Source organism: Lepidochelys kempii, chromosome 5 (assembly GCF_965140285.1).
Source record: "Lepidochelys kempii isolate rLepKem1 chromosome 5, rLepKem1.hap1, whole genome shotgun sequence".
Lineage (NCBI taxonomy): Eukaryota > Metazoa > Chordata > Testudines > Cheloniidae > Lepidochelys > Lepidochelys kempii.
In genome coordinates, this window is record NC_136384.1 from 62,455,301 (window position 1) to 62,474,984 (window position 19,684).

General features: G+C 41.0%; 1 protein-coding gene across 2 annotated transcripts in view; it reads left to right on the forward strand.

The window, feature by feature from the left end:
- LOC140911465 (endoplasmic reticulum aminopeptidase 2) overlaps positions 1-19,684 on the forward strand; it is a 37,736-nt gene that overhangs the window by 13,446 nt on the left and 4,606 nt on the right. Inside the window, exons 10-20 of one of the 2 annotated variants that reach the window (XM_073344558.2) lie at positions 2,366-2,497; positions 4,927-4,995; positions 6,110-6,285; positions 7,033-7,112; positions 9,074-9,130; positions 9,212-9,395; positions 12,459-12,615; positions 13,539-13,723; positions 16,422-16,583; positions 17,555-17,695; positions 18,581-18,662. In XM_073344558.2, the coding sequence (XP_073200659.1) occupies positions 2,366-2,497; positions 4,927-4,995; positions 6,110-6,285; positions 7,033-7,112; positions 9,074-9,130; positions 9,212-9,395; positions 12,459-12,615; positions 13,539-13,723; positions 16,422-16,583; positions 17,555-17,695; positions 18,581-18,662 (1,425 nt within the window). The remainder of the gene's footprint in view (positions 1-2,365; positions 2,498-4,926; positions 4,996-6,109; positions 6,286-7,032; positions 7,113-9,073; positions 9,131-9,211; positions 9,396-12,458; positions 12,616-13,538; positions 13,724-16,421; positions 16,584-17,554; positions 17,696-18,580; positions 18,663-19,684) is intronic. The other variant, XM_073344559.2, reaches the window with a different exon arrangement.

Below are 19,684 nucleotides of genomic sequence, written 5' to 3' on the forward strand. Positions count from 1 at the left end.
GTCGCATCCTGCGCCGACTCAACACACAGCTCTATATTGCTATGGATGGAACCTCACTTCATGTTGCATATAGGGTGTGGAAAGGCTGTTCCATAGGCTTCTTGATCCTGCCCCCAACCCACATATAGCAGAACCATACCAGTTCCTCAGCCTACTGCAATACGCCCCTGAGGGCAGTATTTGCCTCACCAAAGAGTTAAGTGTAACATACAACTTATCCTTCCAGTTGTACTAGTGAAGGCACATTCTGATTTTAGTTTAAGAGAAATCATGAATATAGAAGGCAAACACGAACCAGAATGGGGTGATTTGGCAGTAGACTACTTTCTTATACCAATCATAGTAGGTGTGGATTCATATTATGCTGTTTCCTGTTCTCCTTAGATCCCCTGAAACGTTGCATCAGCATTGAAATATCTGGTGTATTTTATATGATATATAATATTTTACTAGTTTGACCTTCCAGTATGTATATGTTAATTGCCATCCCATCTCAACAGCTTAAACTAGAGTGCACACAACAAGAGCAGTAAAATGGACAATCCAATCATATAATCTGTGGCTCTATAGTCGTGCTAACACATATGGTTGATTCTTATAAAGTACTCTTGAAGGAAAACAGGCTGCCGATGTAGCTATTAGGATGCCCCTCATCCCTTTTATTTATTTATTTATTTATTATTTTGCAACAGCAGCTAAAGCTGAAGCCTACTCTGGCTTCTCAGGGTAAGCCACACAGGAAAGTTGCATGAGTTTAACTAAAACCAGTTATTGAACAAAATACAGTTTAAGTCAATGCAAAAGATTGTGTGGATTTTGGTTTGTGTGGCTTCTTTTAGTTTCACTTAAACTGATTTTCAATAGATTTAAGATCATTGGAAGTAAGTGGCTCCTTTACTAAAATAGGAGTGTCCACAGAAGAGTTAGTACTTTTAAAACTATATTGGTTTAAATTCACATTAAGTTGTCCTGGTTTAACTGTCCCATGTAGACAAGGCCCAAGTGCTTTTTGAGATGTATAAAATACAGATGAAGTCAAGAAGGCTTTCCAGTCAACATAGTGGTCCTGCTCTTAGCTAACTTCAGGCTGCCTTTGCTTGGAAGAGCAGAAGAACTGGCAGCTCCAGTGCAGAGATTCTGTTGGGGATTCCAAGAGAATAAGGCCAATACCCAATATAATTTTGGGTATTTATCAACTGTTTAGGATTAAAGTTGAATACACTCAGAGACCAAAGCAGGGGACATTGAACTCTATGAGGTTTAAATACATATGATAGTAGTAGTAATAAACATTCAACATTACTTGCTTTATGGTGTACTTCTATGATCTTTATATTAACAATATTAAACTACAGATTCATTGATAGTTATTACCCAAAGCAACAGAAGAAATTACTTTACGCCATGTGAAACAGAATTGGCATTTACTCTAGATACTAAATTCTTTCACCAAGTCAGATCAGTATCTGATCCCCACTGGAAGCTGATAGAATACTAATGTGAATTTGTGTGGAACTCTTGACTTAAGTTTATTAATCATCCTCTTTAATAGCTTTTTAAATTAGTTAGTTGCCCAAACATGTGGATGCATGAACACTCTGTAGTACTAACATTAATTAATTACATTTTATAAAGAGTTCTGAGGTCTTTCAAATGAAAAGCATAATGAAATGCCAAGTTCTATTAGTTATATTGTTGAAGAACAACCTTAACTATAAGATTAACCAGAGTCAATATGGCTGCGTACAGAGGCAGGAGGAAGAATTTTAGTGCCCATTATTGTAATATGACTGTTCTTTGGTCTAAAATCTGGAGTTAATGAATATGTCTGCAAATAACAAGAATCCATTTGCTGGTACTGAAATTTTGTCATTAATGACCTCTAGCTGTTTGCAGTTTTCTGTCTATAGAATCCACTGTCAGATACAAAATTACAGAACTTGGTTATTATCCATAGGGACAATTCCACTTTCTTTGGGATACCCTTTCACATAATATGACAGCACTGAAATCAGACACTGGCAAAAGTTATAATATAATAATATTACAAATAAATTTCAAAACCTTTATGCTATGCTAAAGAATACCAGTGACCTGACCTCAACAGGTCTCCATGGTAGCTGTGGCAGTTCAGAATGCTTCAAGGAGCCAGCCAGTGTGTCTTTGGGCATCATGTCTTGAATACCCATTTTCACCTGACTAATGAAAACATTCAGTACATATTGCTGAAGCAATTGTTTTATTCATACCACATTAGCAATACACTTTAAGCTCTCAGTTTAACCATCACTGGCTAAACAAGTCGTGCTCATAGGAACGTTATGTAAAATCATTTGTTTGAATACTTCCTACTTTTCTATTTTAGGGAGCTTGTATTTTGAAGATGCTCCAAGATTTCCTATCTGAGGTGGTGTTCCAGAAAGGAATAATTCACTACTTGAAGAAGTACAGCTATAGGAATGCAAAGAATGATGACTTGTGGAACAGCATGGCCAATGCAAGTTCTGTCCTTTGTTGAAATATGTTGTATTATATCCATGTATACAGTAGCTGCAAATAGGGAATTTGGATTTTATATGCAATTAATAGAGGAATGTATTAGTGATTATACTGCATACAATTTTTTTTCAGTTGCCTTCACCAAAACTACATTAAAATAATCTGGATGATCCCATCTGTGCTGAAAAACCCCCAGCACATTCCAAATAAATGGCCCAGTACATGAGCTCCACGCAGGCTCAGGAGTTCCTCCACATGGAGCTCATTACAAGAATGGGGCCTACAACTCTCTCGTTATCTTTCACCACCCTAGCCCCAATCCAGCAAAGCTCATGCTTAGCTTTAAGCCTACAAGAAATCTCACTGATTTCACCATGCTTAAAGTTAGGCATATACTTATAGATCATAGAATCATAGAATATCAGGGTTGGAAGGGACCTCAGGAGGTCATCTAGTCCAACCCCCTGCTCAAAGCAGGACCAATCCCCAATTAAATCATCCCAGCCAGGGCTTTGTCAAGCCTGAGCTTAAAAACTTCTAAGGAAGGAGATTCTACCACCTCCCTAGGGATCATGTGGAACTGGGGTCAAAATTTCCTTGAATAGTGGGTGCTGGACATGAGTAGTATGAAACTCTAATACAGCAACACAGACACGCATGGAAATGGAAAAGTGATTGTCTCAACTATCACAGGCTCACAGGAACTGCTCATGCTGGAAAATGTACAAAGGATTGAATTATGGACCAAATTTTCACCAGTCTGATGCAAATGCATCTGCAAACTTTGCTCACAAACCCTACAATTGCATGTACCAATCAGAATGGCAGATGCCTGCTGTGATGGGGCAGAGTGTCCCACACCAGCAGAGAAGGAGTTAAGGAGAGACGTTGGGCCCAGCTAGCCCCACCCCGCTATACCTGCAGCCAATGCTACACCTGGAGAAGGAATAAAAGGAGAGAGCCTGGTGCAGTTCAGGGCTGACTGGCCAGAAAGGCAGCTTCACTTGTGACTGCTCTGCCTAGCAGGCCTGTCTCTGTAATGCCACTGGGTAGGATCAGCAAGACCTCAAGGAGCAAGCTATGCTCAGAGCAGAGACTGTTTGGGAACCAAGCCTGAAGGAAAGGGCAGAATGCCTCTCCCAAAACTGGAACACTGGGGGATGGCCCAGTAGTCAGTTATGTTTGCTTTTGTGTTTTAGAGCATTTTGGGGTGGGGCTGCCTCTGTGGAGCCTGAAGACAGAGACTTCTTCCTCCTTGCCAGGAGATGCGTAGCCGCATCAGGGCACTCAGAACATCCACAAGGGGTCACTACTGCAGTCACACCATTACACCTACTTAAACAATTATCATACACATAGGGGGGTTGTATGAAAATTAGTGCACCTACAAAACTTGCGGTCTAATTTTTGGAGATCTGTTAAAAATGAGTCCCTATCATATAAGTACATTCTTCTGCCATCTGAGGCCTGATTCACTGCATTACTCCAGTTTTTCAGTGGTGTGTAACTTGATGATCTATTTAGTTGTATATGGTACTTTTAAATGGGCTTATGCTGGTTTAAAACTGCAAAAATACAGTGGTGAATCAAACATCTTCATCTTTAATTTCTTCCCTTTTTTCTCAGAGCTGCATTCATAAACATTGTTACCTTACTTTTTATTTCTCTCTCGTGCTCTCTTATTTACAGTTTTACTTTATCGCTGAACAAAATAAATTGAAAAAAATTAAATTCCGTATTAATTCAATACTGATTTGTTCAGCTGCCATAATTCAGTGGGAAGGAGCATACTATGAACCAAAGTCTGCACGGTATACACTTATGCCCGTAAACACCAGTTCATAGCAGTAAACAGCTGCAAACAGTCTTTCAGACAGGACAAAATGTAACAAACAGACCTTTCACAATGATGGACCTAATTCTCTCCACAGTTTTAGCCCAAGGTGTGTCATTAATCCATTAATTAGCTATTGAACATCATCACACTGAATTTGTTCATTGGCAATCCTCCAAATTAAGCAGACATGCCGTTTATTTGGGTGCTGACTAGAAGGATTCTATTGTATATTTTTGGTATTTTTGAAAAGGTCTTAAGTTGTTTTTTTCCCCTTTAATATTGATAAGAGCACAAATTTAACATGGGAAAAATTTAATGTATATCAGATATATTGTCTGTCACTGTTAAATTTATCTACGCACAAACATACCTATTCAATATGCTCAAATGAGAGATTAAGAAGCACTGATGAGGGTCTGTCATTAGTAGCCCTTTGTTTAGTGAGTGGCATTTGTACCTTCAGATTTACTAAATTATTTGATTGGTCTCTTTTAGCTGTATTATTGGTTTTTTGTTGTTTTTTTTTTTTAAACAAACTCTTCTAAATATATGTCGTGTGTCAGGATTCACATTTCTTTTATGTTTTACAGACCTGCTCTGAAAGTGACTTCTCTTCTGGCAACTTTTGCTATACAGCTTCCAGGGCTCTTAGCAGTACAGTAAGTAAATTGTTAGAAGATAAAACACTAGAATGACAAGGTGATGATATGACAAGATGTCCTGCTGCTGACTCTAGGGCTTAGTAAACAAATCTTGCATCTCAGTTCTTCAGACTGGCAACTGCTGAGCTTGCCCTTGACTTGATGCACGCAGGCTCTGGAGAAAGCAATTCTAAATATGCTGCATTTAGTAAATGCACTTCCTGGACTTAAACTATAGAGCAGTGGATCTTGTCACTTGTTTTCCTCACTAGAGATAAGGTTGCAGTGAGGAAGAGTGAATTAAAAAACCAAAAACAAGCCAAAATTTAGGAGAAAGGAATGGCTTTGAACTAAAGAAATCCCACTGTATGTTACGTGCTGGACAGTATGTTATTGGTCAATAAATTGAACCACAGACTTTTTCTGAATGACGTTATTGCATGATGCATTTTTATTCTGGAATACCCCAGAAATATACAGGTGTATCAGCACAGCTTGGCCACAAAGCATCCAAGAATCTGGTCCAAATTTTGGTTAGTGGCCTTGCTCAGCACCTTTGAAAATTAGGCCATTTGCGACTTGCTGCTAGGTATATTGTGACTTGCCCAAAGTCACACAGGAAGTGTATGGCACAGCCAGGAACAGAACACAGTTCTACTGTCTTCCAGTTCTGTGCTTTAGGCATGAGATTATTCTTTGAGACACATTCAGGAGATTTATCAAAAACAAAACAAAACTTTCTGTCTTTTGGAGGCAGAGAAGATGGACTGGGAAACCTATGCCTCTCAAGGATTTCTTTAGAATTTGTAGATGTATGTAAATACCCGTACTGGCATTCTTACTGTAACAGCTTCCCAGTGTAAAAGCTTTACCATCTTTGCCATTATTTGTTAAATGGATGTCTTGTATATAACCATCGCTCTCGCAGGGAGAACCATTATGGTTTCTTTAATGGCATGTAAAGTTGCTGCTCATTTAGTCCTGGCTAGCTCCCAGAACCAAAACTCAAACCAGAGTCTATCAGATTGCCAGCACTGGCTCTCTGGCCTGCAAACCCAAATGAGTTCAGATTTATTTTTGGGAGATACTTTTAAGTGTGTCACTGAATATAGTTTGTCTATGGTCATTTCAGTTTAGTCATATGGGGAAACTTACAGAGATTGAAGAGATGATGAACACTTGGACGCTTCAGAAAGGGATCCCACTGGTTCTTGTTAAATGCGAAGGGAACACCTTAAGATTGCGACAGGAGCGCTTTCTTAAGGGTGTTTTTGAAGAAGACCCTGAATGGGCTAACCTGCAGTCAAGGTATCTACACTTACCTTACTTTGATAATACTACTTATGTTTGTTCTGTTGCTGCAGTTTCCAGTATAGAAAAAGGTACCTGATATTCTGGCAGCTTGATATTACATTATTACTGTCTAATATAATTAGGTCAGCCGAGGCAGGAGGTAAGTTTATTAATAGGTGACATGAAGTATGTGAACGAGGCATAGTACAAGTGTTCCTGCTGATTTGGCAAGGATGGACAGCAGATGTCCACTTTCCTGGCTACTGGCATGGAGCAAATCAGAAGCTGGCTGTAAGGGTAGGACTACATAAGAGGCAAATGTAACAAGAATTTATATAATGGGAAACTCTGTAGAGGACTTAACCACAGGAACAGGGTAGAGCTGAAAAGTGAAATGTGTTCTTGGTTGATACCCTAGTGGAGGTAGGATGAGGCTACCCTTCTATAAGAGAGGATTACACACTTAATATCCAGTGGGAGAGAGAACTGATCTGCTAGTGTTTTAAAATATGCAGATTTCCCTTATATGCATGTAGAGTGCCATTTCAAACCCAGATAGAGAAGTGATCCTTCATTGAGAGGGGTATTTCCGTTAGTGTTGGTGTGGACTTCTGCATGGTTATACCAAGATTAACATTTCTAGCACTCAGTCTCATTCTCTATTGCTCGCCAGTTTAGGATTAGTCAGACACAGATGAAGTAAATCAATCTTCTTCTGTGGAAGCAAATGTTCCTTTATTGTATTTTTTCTCTATCTCCCAGGTATTTTTGGCATATCCCACTCACATACGTCACCAGCAGCTCCAACACTGTTCACAGACACATATTCAAAAGTAAAACAGGTAATGAACTCTGATCATTGGTTTTGTAATCAGTAAATTGATTGCCTTAACTGAACAACAGGTTGACCTTTACTAATCAATTAAAAGAAATGTATTTCCTAAACAAAATTAATTTTAAGGATATATGTTGGGGGTTGGCCCTCTGGGGAGCCCTCTTTGTTCCCTTCTTTATATTACTTCCCCTTCCTGCTTTACCATGCTCTTGTCTCTAGCTGAGGAGGACAAGATGCAGCTCCTGCAAGAGAGAATTTCTGGTGCTCTCCTAGAAACGCTAGTGGGCAGACCTGTATGTTACTCTAAAGATTAATATATACGGGCGGGGGAGGAGGAGGCGCAGGGGAAGGTGCTGGAGTTTCTGCTAACATTGTCAATAAAACATACAGATGGCTTTAAGAACTGAATTTAATTCTAAGAGTTTCTTCTAAGTAACACACACAAATATTAACTTTATTTTCACGGCCAAAACTGGGAAATGATTACAGGTAGGGACAAATAAAAAAAGATTGAGAGAGCATTTAGGGCTTGGGAGAGGTCCTGTACTGGCAATGGAAATTCTTCCACACAGCCTCTGGCCAGCTACTGTGCAAGGTACCCTGACTTGGAGGGATTATGTTACCTTAGTTTGTTCCCAAGTCTATTCAGTCACTGGTCTTTTTGCTGAGAAATGGACAGAGAACACCAGCCAGTTTCACATAAGCCATCAAATAGCTTCAAAATGGCAACAACTGTTGATCTAGCAGCCTAAACAGGATTTGATCCAGCAATGTAGAAAGAGGAAAAAGGACCTGTCTCCCATTACCAATCCCATAAATCCCACTGAGTTCTCAACCTGTTGAAATATTCTCAATCTAAACTCTTTGTCTACATAGTGTGCTAGTCCATACTGAAGGGGTAAACATTTTAATGCACACTAGAGAGGTGCACTAAAAGTTCCCTAATGTTTGAAAATGAACTATACTAATGTGTACTAGGGAACTGTTAGTGCAAGCCAACAGGCCCACTCAGGCCAGCTGATGTGTGACAGGCCAGTGTATACAAGAGTTTACACCCCTCTGATGTGGACTAATGCACTGTGTAGACCAGGGGCGGGCAAACGTTTTGGCCTGAGGGCCACATCAGGTTTCCAAAATTGTATGGAGGGCGGTTAGGAGAGGCTGTGCATCCCCAAACAGCCACGGGTGGCCCGGCCGCCGACCCCTATCCCAACCCCCCTGCTTCTTGCCCTCTAATGCCCCCCCAGGACTCCTGCCCCATCCACTATTCCCTGACCGCCCCTGGGCCCCCAGCCCCTGACTGCCCCCTGCCACCCCATCCAACCCCTCCTCTCATTTCTGACTGCCCCCCCCAGGCCCCTGCCCCATCCAACCACCCCTTCTCCTTGTCCCTGATTGCCCCTGGAACCTCTGCCCCTGACTGCCCCCCGCTGCCCCTTCCAACCCCCCCTCTCCTTCCTGACTGCCCCCTGGGGACCCCTGCCCCCATTCAACCCCCCTGCCCTCTGACCACCCCGACCGCTATCCACACCCCCACACCCTGACCACCCCCTTGAACTTCCCTGCCCTCTGTCCAACCCCCCCTCACCGCGCTGCCTGGAGCACCAGTGGCTGGCGTTGCTACAGCCGTGCCACCCAGCTGGAGCCAGCCACGCCACCATGCAGCACAGAGCACCGGGTCAGGCTGGGCTCTGCAGCTGCGCTCCCCGGGAGCTCGCAGCCCCGCCGCCCAGAGCATTGCGCCGGCAGCACAGTGAGCTGCGGTTGCAGGGGAGGGGAAGAGCGGGGGAGAGGCCAGAGGTGAGCCTCCCAGGCCAGCAGCTCAGCGGCCGGGCAGGAGAGTCCCGCGGGCCGAATGTGGCCCGCGGGCTGTAGTTTGCCCACGTCTGGTGTGGACAATCCCCAAAATAAAACCTCTCTGGTATGAGGACTACAGGCTAGCAAATAACTTTCTAATTCCATTTTCAGGTGTCTTCTCTGTAAATCTCACAGTTCCCCAGGTGAAGCCACTGACAGTTGTAATAGGTAATACTTGCCTGTGCTTTCATTTTAATTTTTCATATGCAGTAAAAAAAATAAATTTCCATGTGAATCTCTCCCATTCAGACACACTAGAACTGGAGGGAGAGGTCACCTGGGTGAAATTCAATGTGGACATGAATGGCTATTATATTGTGCACTATGAAGGGAATGGCTGGGACAACATCATTAAGCTGTTGGATCAGAACCACACTCTTTTCAGCCACAAGGACCGAGTGAACTTGATCCACAATGGATTTCAACTGGTCAGGTAACACACCTTTCCTATTTTAATCTGATGAAAAAATACCAAATTTTAACAGGGAAGAAGCAAAGATCTGTATGCCAAAACGAAAGATTAAACTGCACCCACTACGGTGCACACATTTACTGCTGTGTCATGTGCAAATTGGATGATTGCATATTCAGACATTTACACAGGTGTCTAATTAACAATTTGCACCAGTATGAACATGCCCTTGGCAGTAGTTTCATACCCAGTCACAGGGTCACTTTTTTGTTAGCATGAGGGCAAGCTTCTGTTGAAAACTGGACCATCAGAGTAAGAGCCAGGCACGTTCAAATTTAATTTTTAGTACCACTCTCTGTGACGTGGCTCCAGAAGCCAAAGACACAGAACTCATTTCCTGAACATAGTGCTGACGCTCCTACAGGCTGAAAGGAGGATTGCCTTGAACAGCACAATATTTAGTTACAGTTAATAGTGACAGGTTTCAGAGTAACAGCTGTGTTACTCTGTTTTTGCAAAAAGAAAAGGAGTACTTGTGGCACCTTAGAGACTAACCAATTTATTTGAGCATAAGCTTTCGTGAGGTCACTTCATCGGATGCATACATCAGATGCACAGTATGCATCCGATGAAGTGAGCTGTAGCTCACGAAAGCTTATGCTCAAATAAATTGGTTAGTCTCTAAGGTGCCACAAGTACTCCTTTTCTTTTTAGTTAATAGTGAGCGAGACTGTGCAAGGGCAGAGGAGTAAACATTTCCCAGCTTTCCTAGGTCAAGCATAACCCTGAAGTGATGCTCCATGAACAAAACAGCCCCCCTCATAGGTGTGTAGAGTCCAGATACAGAGAGACTGAGGAAAAACTGTTTGGCTTTCACTTCATCACCTTTCTCTTAATTTCACTGAAGGCAATTACCAGCATGTGGTTATGGTTTGGGCTCATTGCTCTTTCCCATAAAGACAGGCCACCTCTTTCTTTTTAATTTTCTTCGAAGACTTCGCTTGGGAAAGATCAAATAATGCATTCCTCCTGGAAACTATATTTTGGACAGCAGGTTTCTGTCTTTGAAAACTAATTTAAAGAAAGGCTAGCTGTCAATTTCGTGCACTATTTTAATTGCACATGCTTGCTTGAATCATTTCCAAGGAGGAGGGCCAATAAGGAGGTTTGAGAGAGCTGGGTAAGGCATCCGCCATTCCCCAAGTTTGGACACAGCCCACAGAACTCACGGATTATTGTGGTGTTGTGCCACTGGGGCAGCAGGGTTAGAGTGATGGCTAAATGGTGTGAGTGTCTCCACTCAGCCTGTGGGGTAGCACTTGTTACGTCCACGGAGAAGGGTCACTTCCATAGATTTCCTGTGTGCCTTTGGGCAGGTCACTTACTCTACCCTTTTCCTCATCTGCATAATGGGATTGGCACAGTGTTTTATGACCATGAAATCTGTTCATGACCAGGAGGTGCTCAGATAGTAGGGTGATGAGGCCCATATATGTTCCTAGATACAAGATAACGGTCACATGAAATACTGTAATGCTTTTGCTGCTTCTTGCTCCAATAACTTCTTTCAAAAGTGCAGGACTCTGTCGCCTTGTAGACGAGAAAAGAAAATATAATTAATAAAAAGTCTGAAGTAAAGATAGTATCTAATATGTATAGAACTAAGAACACTGTTCTAAAATAAGCATTAATTCTTGAAACACATGGCTAGAGATAGGATATGCATCACCTGAAGTCATAGTAGAGAAGTGATCCTTTTCTTTCTGCCGTTTAAATGGGCAAAGCAGAGTTTGTAGAACTTCATGAACATGGCATCCTTTTCTTGGCAAAGTGCATGAAGACAGTGCAGAATTATACTTGGAGCGGAGTCACAGGAGCTCAGATAATCCCCTTGTCGGGCATAATTATTTGTCAGTTCTTTCTAAGGCTATACCATTAACTCAGTCTTCTTTGGTGCATTGTGGAAGAAAGACTGACACACTTGGTTGCAGAGGTTGTTTTTAGTCATTAATTCTGATATTTTGGCAGAAGCCATGAACATCAGTGAATCTAACAGTCACTCAGTTGTACTCCACTCACTACAGCTACAGTCTTCAGAAGTCATGCTCAAACCCTACTATGGTGTCTTCTCCCCAGTGCTGCTTTGGCTGAGTTCTTTGTAACTGTTTGCTCTCTCTTGTTCTTTAGGGTACCTCCTGGCAGGTAATTTAAAGATGATTAGACAAGACTGTTCACCCTCTAGAATGCTAGGTAGAGTAATGGGACCACAGCATGTGAAGAGAGAGTGCAAGGCTTTGACAGGGGAAAGAGGCAACCCATGATGATGGATGGGTGGTTCTTCTTGACTCCATGGAGGATCCCTAGGATAACTTTGGTTGTTCTGTGGAGAATTTTAAGGAATTGTGAATACTGTATAAAGGGGTATCTGCAAGACATATGTAGAGCTCACCAATGATTTGACCTCCTATTGTGGTTTATCTGAACCAAATAACTGAAGATGACATTTCATGCTCTCTCTTGAGTAGCCCACATAGATTCTACATCAAAATATAGGATGTATGGCACAAAGCAAATGACAGAGCCCTGAAAACTAGGTCAGGCAGTCATACCTGCTATCCATGAGACCAGTTTAATAAAAATGTCCATTTCTGTATTGTCTTTTACTTAAAGCACTTCAGACAGTCATCAATTAATCCTCAAAACACCCTGTGAGACAGGCAAGTTTTATTGTTATGTTTGTAGACCTCCAAAAATAAGAGAAAAATGACTCTGGTCCCAAAAGTCTTACAATAATTATCCTCATGTTGAAGATGCAAAATCTCACACACAAACTTGGATTAAGTGATTTGCCTAAGGTCACATAGTGGTTCATCCAGTGTTGATTGAAGTCAAAGACTTCCATTGACTTCAGTGGGTAGTGGATCGGGTCCTTAGTCAGCAGCAGGATTGGGAATATGGCTCAGCACACCTGGTTTACAACCCTTAGTTCTTTTGACAGGGCAAAGTGAGACAGAGACCAAGTGCTGAGAAGTACAAAACTATGAACTGTGCACCTTTTGAGCTTGCATATATTCTTTTCTTCAGTGCAGGAAGGTTATCGCTGGACACAGCCCTTGATCTGATGCGATATCTCCGACATGAATCCAGTAACGTAGTACTTCTGCAAGGCCTGGGCTACTTGGAAATGTTCTACCACATGATGGAGAGAAGAAATATTTCTGATGTCACAGAAAACCTTAAGGTCCATTTTTAATTTGAAAAAATATTTGTCATTAAATTTTATTTGTAAGGAATTGGGACACATGGAACGAGCGCTCAGTTAGTATTCAGAAAGTGTCCTCCTCTCCTCTCTTGAGAGAGAGAAAGAGAAGGAAAATATCTGCAAATTCCTGAAGGATTCTATTTATAAACTAGCCAAGCTCTAAACACCACATTCCATGAAAGCCTATGCTCTAATAAATTTGTTAGTCTCTAAGGTGCCACAAGTACTTCTGTTCTTATTCCACTCTCTTGTCGTTCTGCACATTATCAACTCATGCACCAATGGCCCATGGCGGTGGTTTCTGCGGCTCCATTGCGAGCTGATCTTACTCATGTTGTCGGAGTTACCCCATGAATCTGCTGCCACCGAGTGAGTAGCGCGGCGTCAGGGCTTGCATTCCAGTGGCACTAGGGTGCCTGGCTAATAAGAGCAGGAAAGCTCTCATTGCTTTCCTCCCCCTTCTTTCGCCCCTGCCTATGTTAAGTCAATACAGGCTGTAAGATCCTTGAGACCAATACATAAATAATTTCTCTGTCCTTTGTGTGGGAGAGAGACACAGCATTCCTATTCACTCTGCATAAAGACCCGTAATCATGTGTAAAAACCTGATTGTTGCCACTTATGTTGTGTTAAGCAGAACTGCACTTATCAGATGTTTTTTTAATGTGATCACAGCTGGCTCAGCTGCAGATGCCCTGTGGACATGCTTTGTTAAAAGAACTCAGCCCAAAACAGTGTTTGGGAGTAGATACCATAGCAGATTTGAATATGACTTCTGAATACTGTAGCTCTAATGAGTGGAGTACAGCTGGGTAACTGTTGAAAAGTAGGTTTATATACGGTTACACAGCACTACATAGATTGTGGCACTAGGGCCTAATTGTGATCTGTTCTCTCTGCAGCGGTACATCCTGCAGCATTTTAAGCCAGTGATTGACAAGCAGACATGGAGTGATGAGGGCTCAGTCTCTGACAGAATGCTTCGTTCTGCTCTCCTCAAGCTTGCGTGTGAGCTACAATATCCTCCCTGTATCCAGAAGGCAAATGAGCTTTTCAGCAAGTGGATGGGATCTGGTGGGACGTTAAAGTAAATGGCTTACCTGCTTTCTAACATTCCTTTTCACTTAGGTATCCAAACTAAACCCCAGTACAGCTTTTCTAGCTAAGGTTTTACAGGAAAGTTGGAATAGGAAACTTTTTGTAATCTGGAATGGGAAAAACGCACTGAATAACCTTTTCCTCTAGTATGTGTGTGTGACTTACAGTATAGTATCAACAAATAGGTTAGATAGTATTAATTACTTTTCAGCTGCTTGCTCCTTTCTACTGACTTCGCTCACTGAGCTTTCTCTCCTGCTTTTTCAGTTCAGTCTGGGCCTCTGGATTATTCATTTGTCCTGACTTGAAAGAGCCACATATCCATATAGCTAAAAGAAAATCAAAGTTTAGGCCTTGGCTGTGACCCTTCAGTTCAGTCATGCACTGGTGGAGGGGCAGAGGTGCACAACCACTTTTAGTAACTCTAGGAGGCACTGTGTCTGAGGCACAATGCTTGCTGGAGCTCCAGGGAGGGGGTCCATTGCAGCACCCTTTATAAGAGTGCACTGTACAAAGTCTAGCCTTCCTAGTTCCTTTGTACACAGCAGAGGGCCTGTTGGGCCATGACCCCAACCTCTTCTTATCCACTTTGGAGAACAAAGCTCTGGCAGTGGCACTAGTCTCATGCATTCAGAAGTTTGAATGAGTGCAAGGTCTACCATTGTTCCCAACTCGGGCATGGATGTGCAAGTGGGAGGCTCATCATGCATCCTTCCTATCCCCTCTTGCACCTGGGGCTGAATATAATCCTTTTCTTACCATGTTTGACTTTACTGCACTGGGGTGGGACAAAAAAATTCCACAGGCATGGTACCATGGTAAATGTAACTACTAAATCTAACTAGCCAGGTACTATACAGTCCCCCAACACCACAGTAGATGAGCACCATACACTATAAGAAGTTGTAAAAGTGGATGTTTTGATTCATAAGGATGCCCACTGTTGCTTCACTGCTGGATATTAAAAATGGATAAGCCATAGGGGACATATTTGACTGGAGTAACCTAAAGAGTTGATACAAAATATACTCATCTACCACCAATAGTCCTGTGTTCCTGTCTTAATCCAGTTAAAGGTATTATTTAGTGCTTGTCTTTCTTTCATTTCCTACTCAGTTAAACACAGAAATAACACACTTTTACAGTTGTGGTTTATTCTGCTGATGGATATGCTAGAAATACCATAAATACATGCCTTAATTGAAATTTACCAGCCCAGGCAGAAAATTACTTCCACACCCCTGCTCTACACAATGATGATTGGTGATCATGAAAACACTATTAATATTTTATTTGCCCATCCAAAGAAGTAACTTTCCTTGGGTTGGTGGGCAAACAGATTTTTGCAAGGTTATTGGGAGGGTGGATGGATAAATTGATAGCTTGTTTAACATTTAATTATATTGTGTGCTTTGGAATAGTTTGTTTTGCCCCAGCTGCTCCGTGTGTACTGTAATGACGTCTCAAAACACCAGAGTTTCGGTGAACAGGCAGTAATGGGATTTATCTTCTCCTTGGTCTCTCATTTAGTTCTCAATTTAGAACCTCAATTAGTTCTCAGGTCCACTTTCCAGTCTCCCCTGTGCCTTATTTTGTAATTATATCCATTTTTTTTTCTTTTTTTACTTCTGGTGCTTGTGCATGATATACAGTAACAAGAAACAAAATGTTTTCATTGACCTTTTCCATACCCCGACTCTACAACTCATTGCCTTTTAATAGTATAAGTACACTGTAGCATTTCTAGTCCTTGTTGAATGATGCAAGTCTCCTAATCTGTTTATAGGTCAGTTCACTGCTCTGTCATCCATCCAAAGGACGTACTGTTCTTCCCTAGAGTGTGGTCTAGTGTACTAAACACAGGCCTGGGAGCCAAAAAGTTCTAGCCCATGTACTAATTACAGCCACTCAAAGTCACACAGTGAGTGAATGTCACAGTTGGCTCACCATAATCTTCCCCAAGAAGGAGAGACTAGGGACAGGGTTGCTGGTGAAATCATCAGTCACCTGACCAGTGACTCCTTGAGTATTGAATAGACTTCCAGACAAGAGGATTTCTTATTCATCTGATCACTTGTCTTATCCTACTTGAACTCATATCATCAGTGTCCAAAATTACTAGAATCCCTCCAGGCTAGCTATTTCCTGGTAATACATAGATTCACAGAAAAGGTGAAAAGTGCATTTTTTTTTTCTGGAGTGTTATTCTAGGTGGAAATATGTCTTGACTAAAGATGTGTGAAATATTCACAATATACTATAAAATGCTCCAAATTCTAAGCATTTTCTAATTTCTTTAATAAATTCTAAACTGGCCCATTTTCATGAAAAATCTTTTCATGCTTTCAGAAAAAAACTGGCCCAAATTGTTTTAAGATGGTAACATGAATATCTTTGATTTTGCATGTTTTTGCAACCAAATAATTTTCTTGTGAAATTTCAGGGACATGAAAATGGGCAGGAAAAAAAATTACAGAAAATGCTGCACAACCCTAAAATTGACCATTACCAGGTCCTTCAGTGCAGCTTTATGGGAGAGCATTGGGAAAGATAAATTGTAAACACACTTGGTGTATGACTCTTGGAATGTTGTATATCTGTGTAGACAGAAAGGATAAAGAGCTACCCAGGGCTACAAAAGTCATTTGACCCTCCTTCTCTTTCCCCTTCTTTGTTTGATGCCACAGCCTTCCAGCAGATGTTCTGAAGACGGTCTACTCAGTTGGAGCACAGACAATAGCAGGGTGGAATTATCTACTGAAGCAGTATAGTCTCTCAGTGTCAGGTGCAGAAAAGAACAAAATCCTCTATGCTTTAACAACCAGCAGGCACTGTGAAAAACTGACAAAGTAAGAATAGTCTTTGCTCAATTATTAAATACAAAACAATACCAAGTTCCTTCACTAACACTCTATGGAATCGTGAGAATCTCAACAGCAGTGGGAAACGGATTGAAAATGTGGAACTAGATTTTTTTTATTTACTTCATCACTTTCCTAAATAATTATTGATGAGATGATACCCTAAGGGATCTTGGCCTGATGTTGATGACACATGAAAGGCCATTAGAAAGAAGCTCTTGAGATACTATGTATACAGTACATACAACAAAGAAATTTGAATCCTTTGAAGTGTAGTTCTGTTCTGAAAAGTGACCATGTAAGAATTGTTCTCACTTAAGAGATGTGTTTCCTGTTTGTATTCAGTCAGGTCTGAGTACATTAGTGACTAAAACAAGTCTTTGTTAGCATTCCAGAGCCAATACTGCTCCAGGAGAGTTAGCTCGATTCTATTCTGGCTTGCATATCATCAACAAAATTACAGAATGCAGAATCTTTAGTGTGGATGAATAGCCAAAAAGACTCCACCAGGATTTTCAGATAACACTCTGGGTTTACAGGGTTGGCAAGTCAAATAAATTATTTTACTTTGTAAATTGAGAAGATTTGAGCTGGAAGTTACTGAGCAACCAATAGTCCTCTTACAAAATAGAAGAACCTCATTTTACGTGATGATTATGGGCCTTACCGTGTTAGGTTTTATGCAGAAGCCCCTATCAAAATCAATTACTTACAAGCCAATGGTATAGTTATTCCAATAATGTGAAAAAGTTATAGTAGCACCACTTAGTTAACTTGCAAATTAATATTTAAAGCACTGAACTGTCACACTGCACATTATTTTCCATACTCCTATTTTATATTTAGTCCCCATGTTTGAATATCAAAAGGAAATGTGCATTAAGTAGTGGTCTAGCAGTACCTCCTAGAAGCTGAGTAGAAACAAGCTGAAGCTGTCTGATCTGTTTTAATTTGTACAGGTTAATTGAGCTGGGCATGGAAGGTGAGGTTATCAAGACTCAGGATCTAGCAGCTCTTCTTCATGCTATTGCCAGAAATCCAGAGGGACAGGGGCTTGCTTGGAATTTTGTCAGAAAAAACTGGAACAGACTTCTTAAAAAGTTGGTATTTGCTTATCTACTTTAGCCACCATTGGTGGCAAATCCTGACAAGTAAGAGTGTAAAGAGGGATAATTTATTCCACTAGAGAAGACACTTATCTTATTTTTTATATATGATACATTTATGGAAGTTGTCCCTAAAAGCACTAGCTCCTACACCTTGATCTAAAGAAGTAACCCTGAAGGTTCTGGGGACAATTTAATGAGCACAGTAGTGGTTGTCTTTCTTCATTAGAGAGAAAGCATGTGCCCTGCACTTCAAGCTGTGGTACAGGACCCATGCTTGCACAGGGCTGCTAGAAACTGACTAGAAACAAGCTGAAACTGACTAGTCTATTTTTATAGTCCCTCTGGAAGAAATGGAGAGAAGTTCAAACAACATAAATACTGAAAAGCAAATTAGATAGTAGAAAACACTTTCAGTTTGATAGTCTACAGTGGCTATAAATCCATATGGCTAAGGAGATATGTTTATAAAATATTTTTAATTTGATTGTGTAACTTCATAAGAACAAAGGTGCTGCCATACTGGGTCAGATCAGGTCCATCTTGCCCAGTGTCCTGTCTCTGACAGTGGCCCGTACCAGAGCTTCATGAAGAACATACATAACAAGGCAGTTACGGAGTCACCCACGCCTGTCTTCCACTCCTGCCTTCTGGTAGTCAGAGGTTTAAGGTTGCTCTGAGCATGGGGTTGCGTCCCTGATCATTTTGACTAATAGCCATCGATGGACCTATCCTCCATGAACATGTCCAGTTCTTTACCTAAAAAATATTCACATACGAGAAAGAGACTAGTAAAGAAATTCTGTACTGATACAAGGTGCAGTTCAGATATCGGTATATTGTTTATATTACTGTATAGTTTTTCTTTCTTGTTTACAGGTTTGAATTAGCCTCTTTTTCTATAAGAACTATTATTGTTGGCTCTACATCTCACTTTTCCTCCAAAGACAAGCTAGAAGAGGTTTGTGACTTTCTATTAATACTTATTGGTAATATATAGTCTCATATTTCTTAAGCTAACAAATAAAAATGCAAAAAGAAAAGGAGTACCTGAGTCACCTTAGAGACTAACCAATTTATTTGAGCATAAGCTTTCATGAGCTACAGTTCATCGGATGCATCATCCAATGAAGTGAACTGTAGCTCACGAAAGCTTATGCTCAAATAAATTGGTTAGTCTCTAAGGTGACACAAGTCCTCCTTTTCTTTTTGCGAATACAGACTAACACGGCTGTTACTCTGAAATAAAAATGCATAACTGTCCAGAACAGCCCTCATGAGAAAGTGCTCTTTCAGTGTTACAGTGATGAAAAGGAAAGTTAAGTTAAAGTTGAAAATCCATTTAATAGCTTGAAAAAGTTAGCAGTCATTCCAAAGTAACTTATTGAAGAGAGTTGCATATATTATGTGTGTTACATTTTAGTGTCCAGAAAAAGTATTTGATCTCTTTGTTGTATTACACATATTTCTTTTCTGTTCATATGGGAAGAGACTTATTCTTTGGCTATTCATGTAATTGCCAGTACTGTAGTCTATATATTTTGGTTTCATGTGGGGAAAAAACATGTTCAGTTCATTGCATAACCACATATCTGATTAAGGAGCTGACACTTGAGGTTGCTGCACAGGCATGTGGGAGGGCATTGTATGCTCCTTGCTACAAAGACTATCTTAAAAAACAGCAGCAACAACAATAAATGGATGAAGGTTGGGGGAAGGATATAACATCCAATCCATGGCCTCAATTCTACAGGAAGACCCATCTGAGTTCCTGTGCCCAAGCAAAGCCCTGCCAAAGTCAGTGGGGCTCTGTGTGCTTGAAGGAAGGGTATCAAGTGGTCAGGGTGGCGAATGTCCCACATATTTCAGTTAATTTTTAATAGACATATATATTTGTTTTATTTTTAGTATTAACAATTAATTTTTATTCTTTGGAGGGTACTTGGCCTAAGGTGTGAGAGGATTTGTGGGAGAGCATAGTGC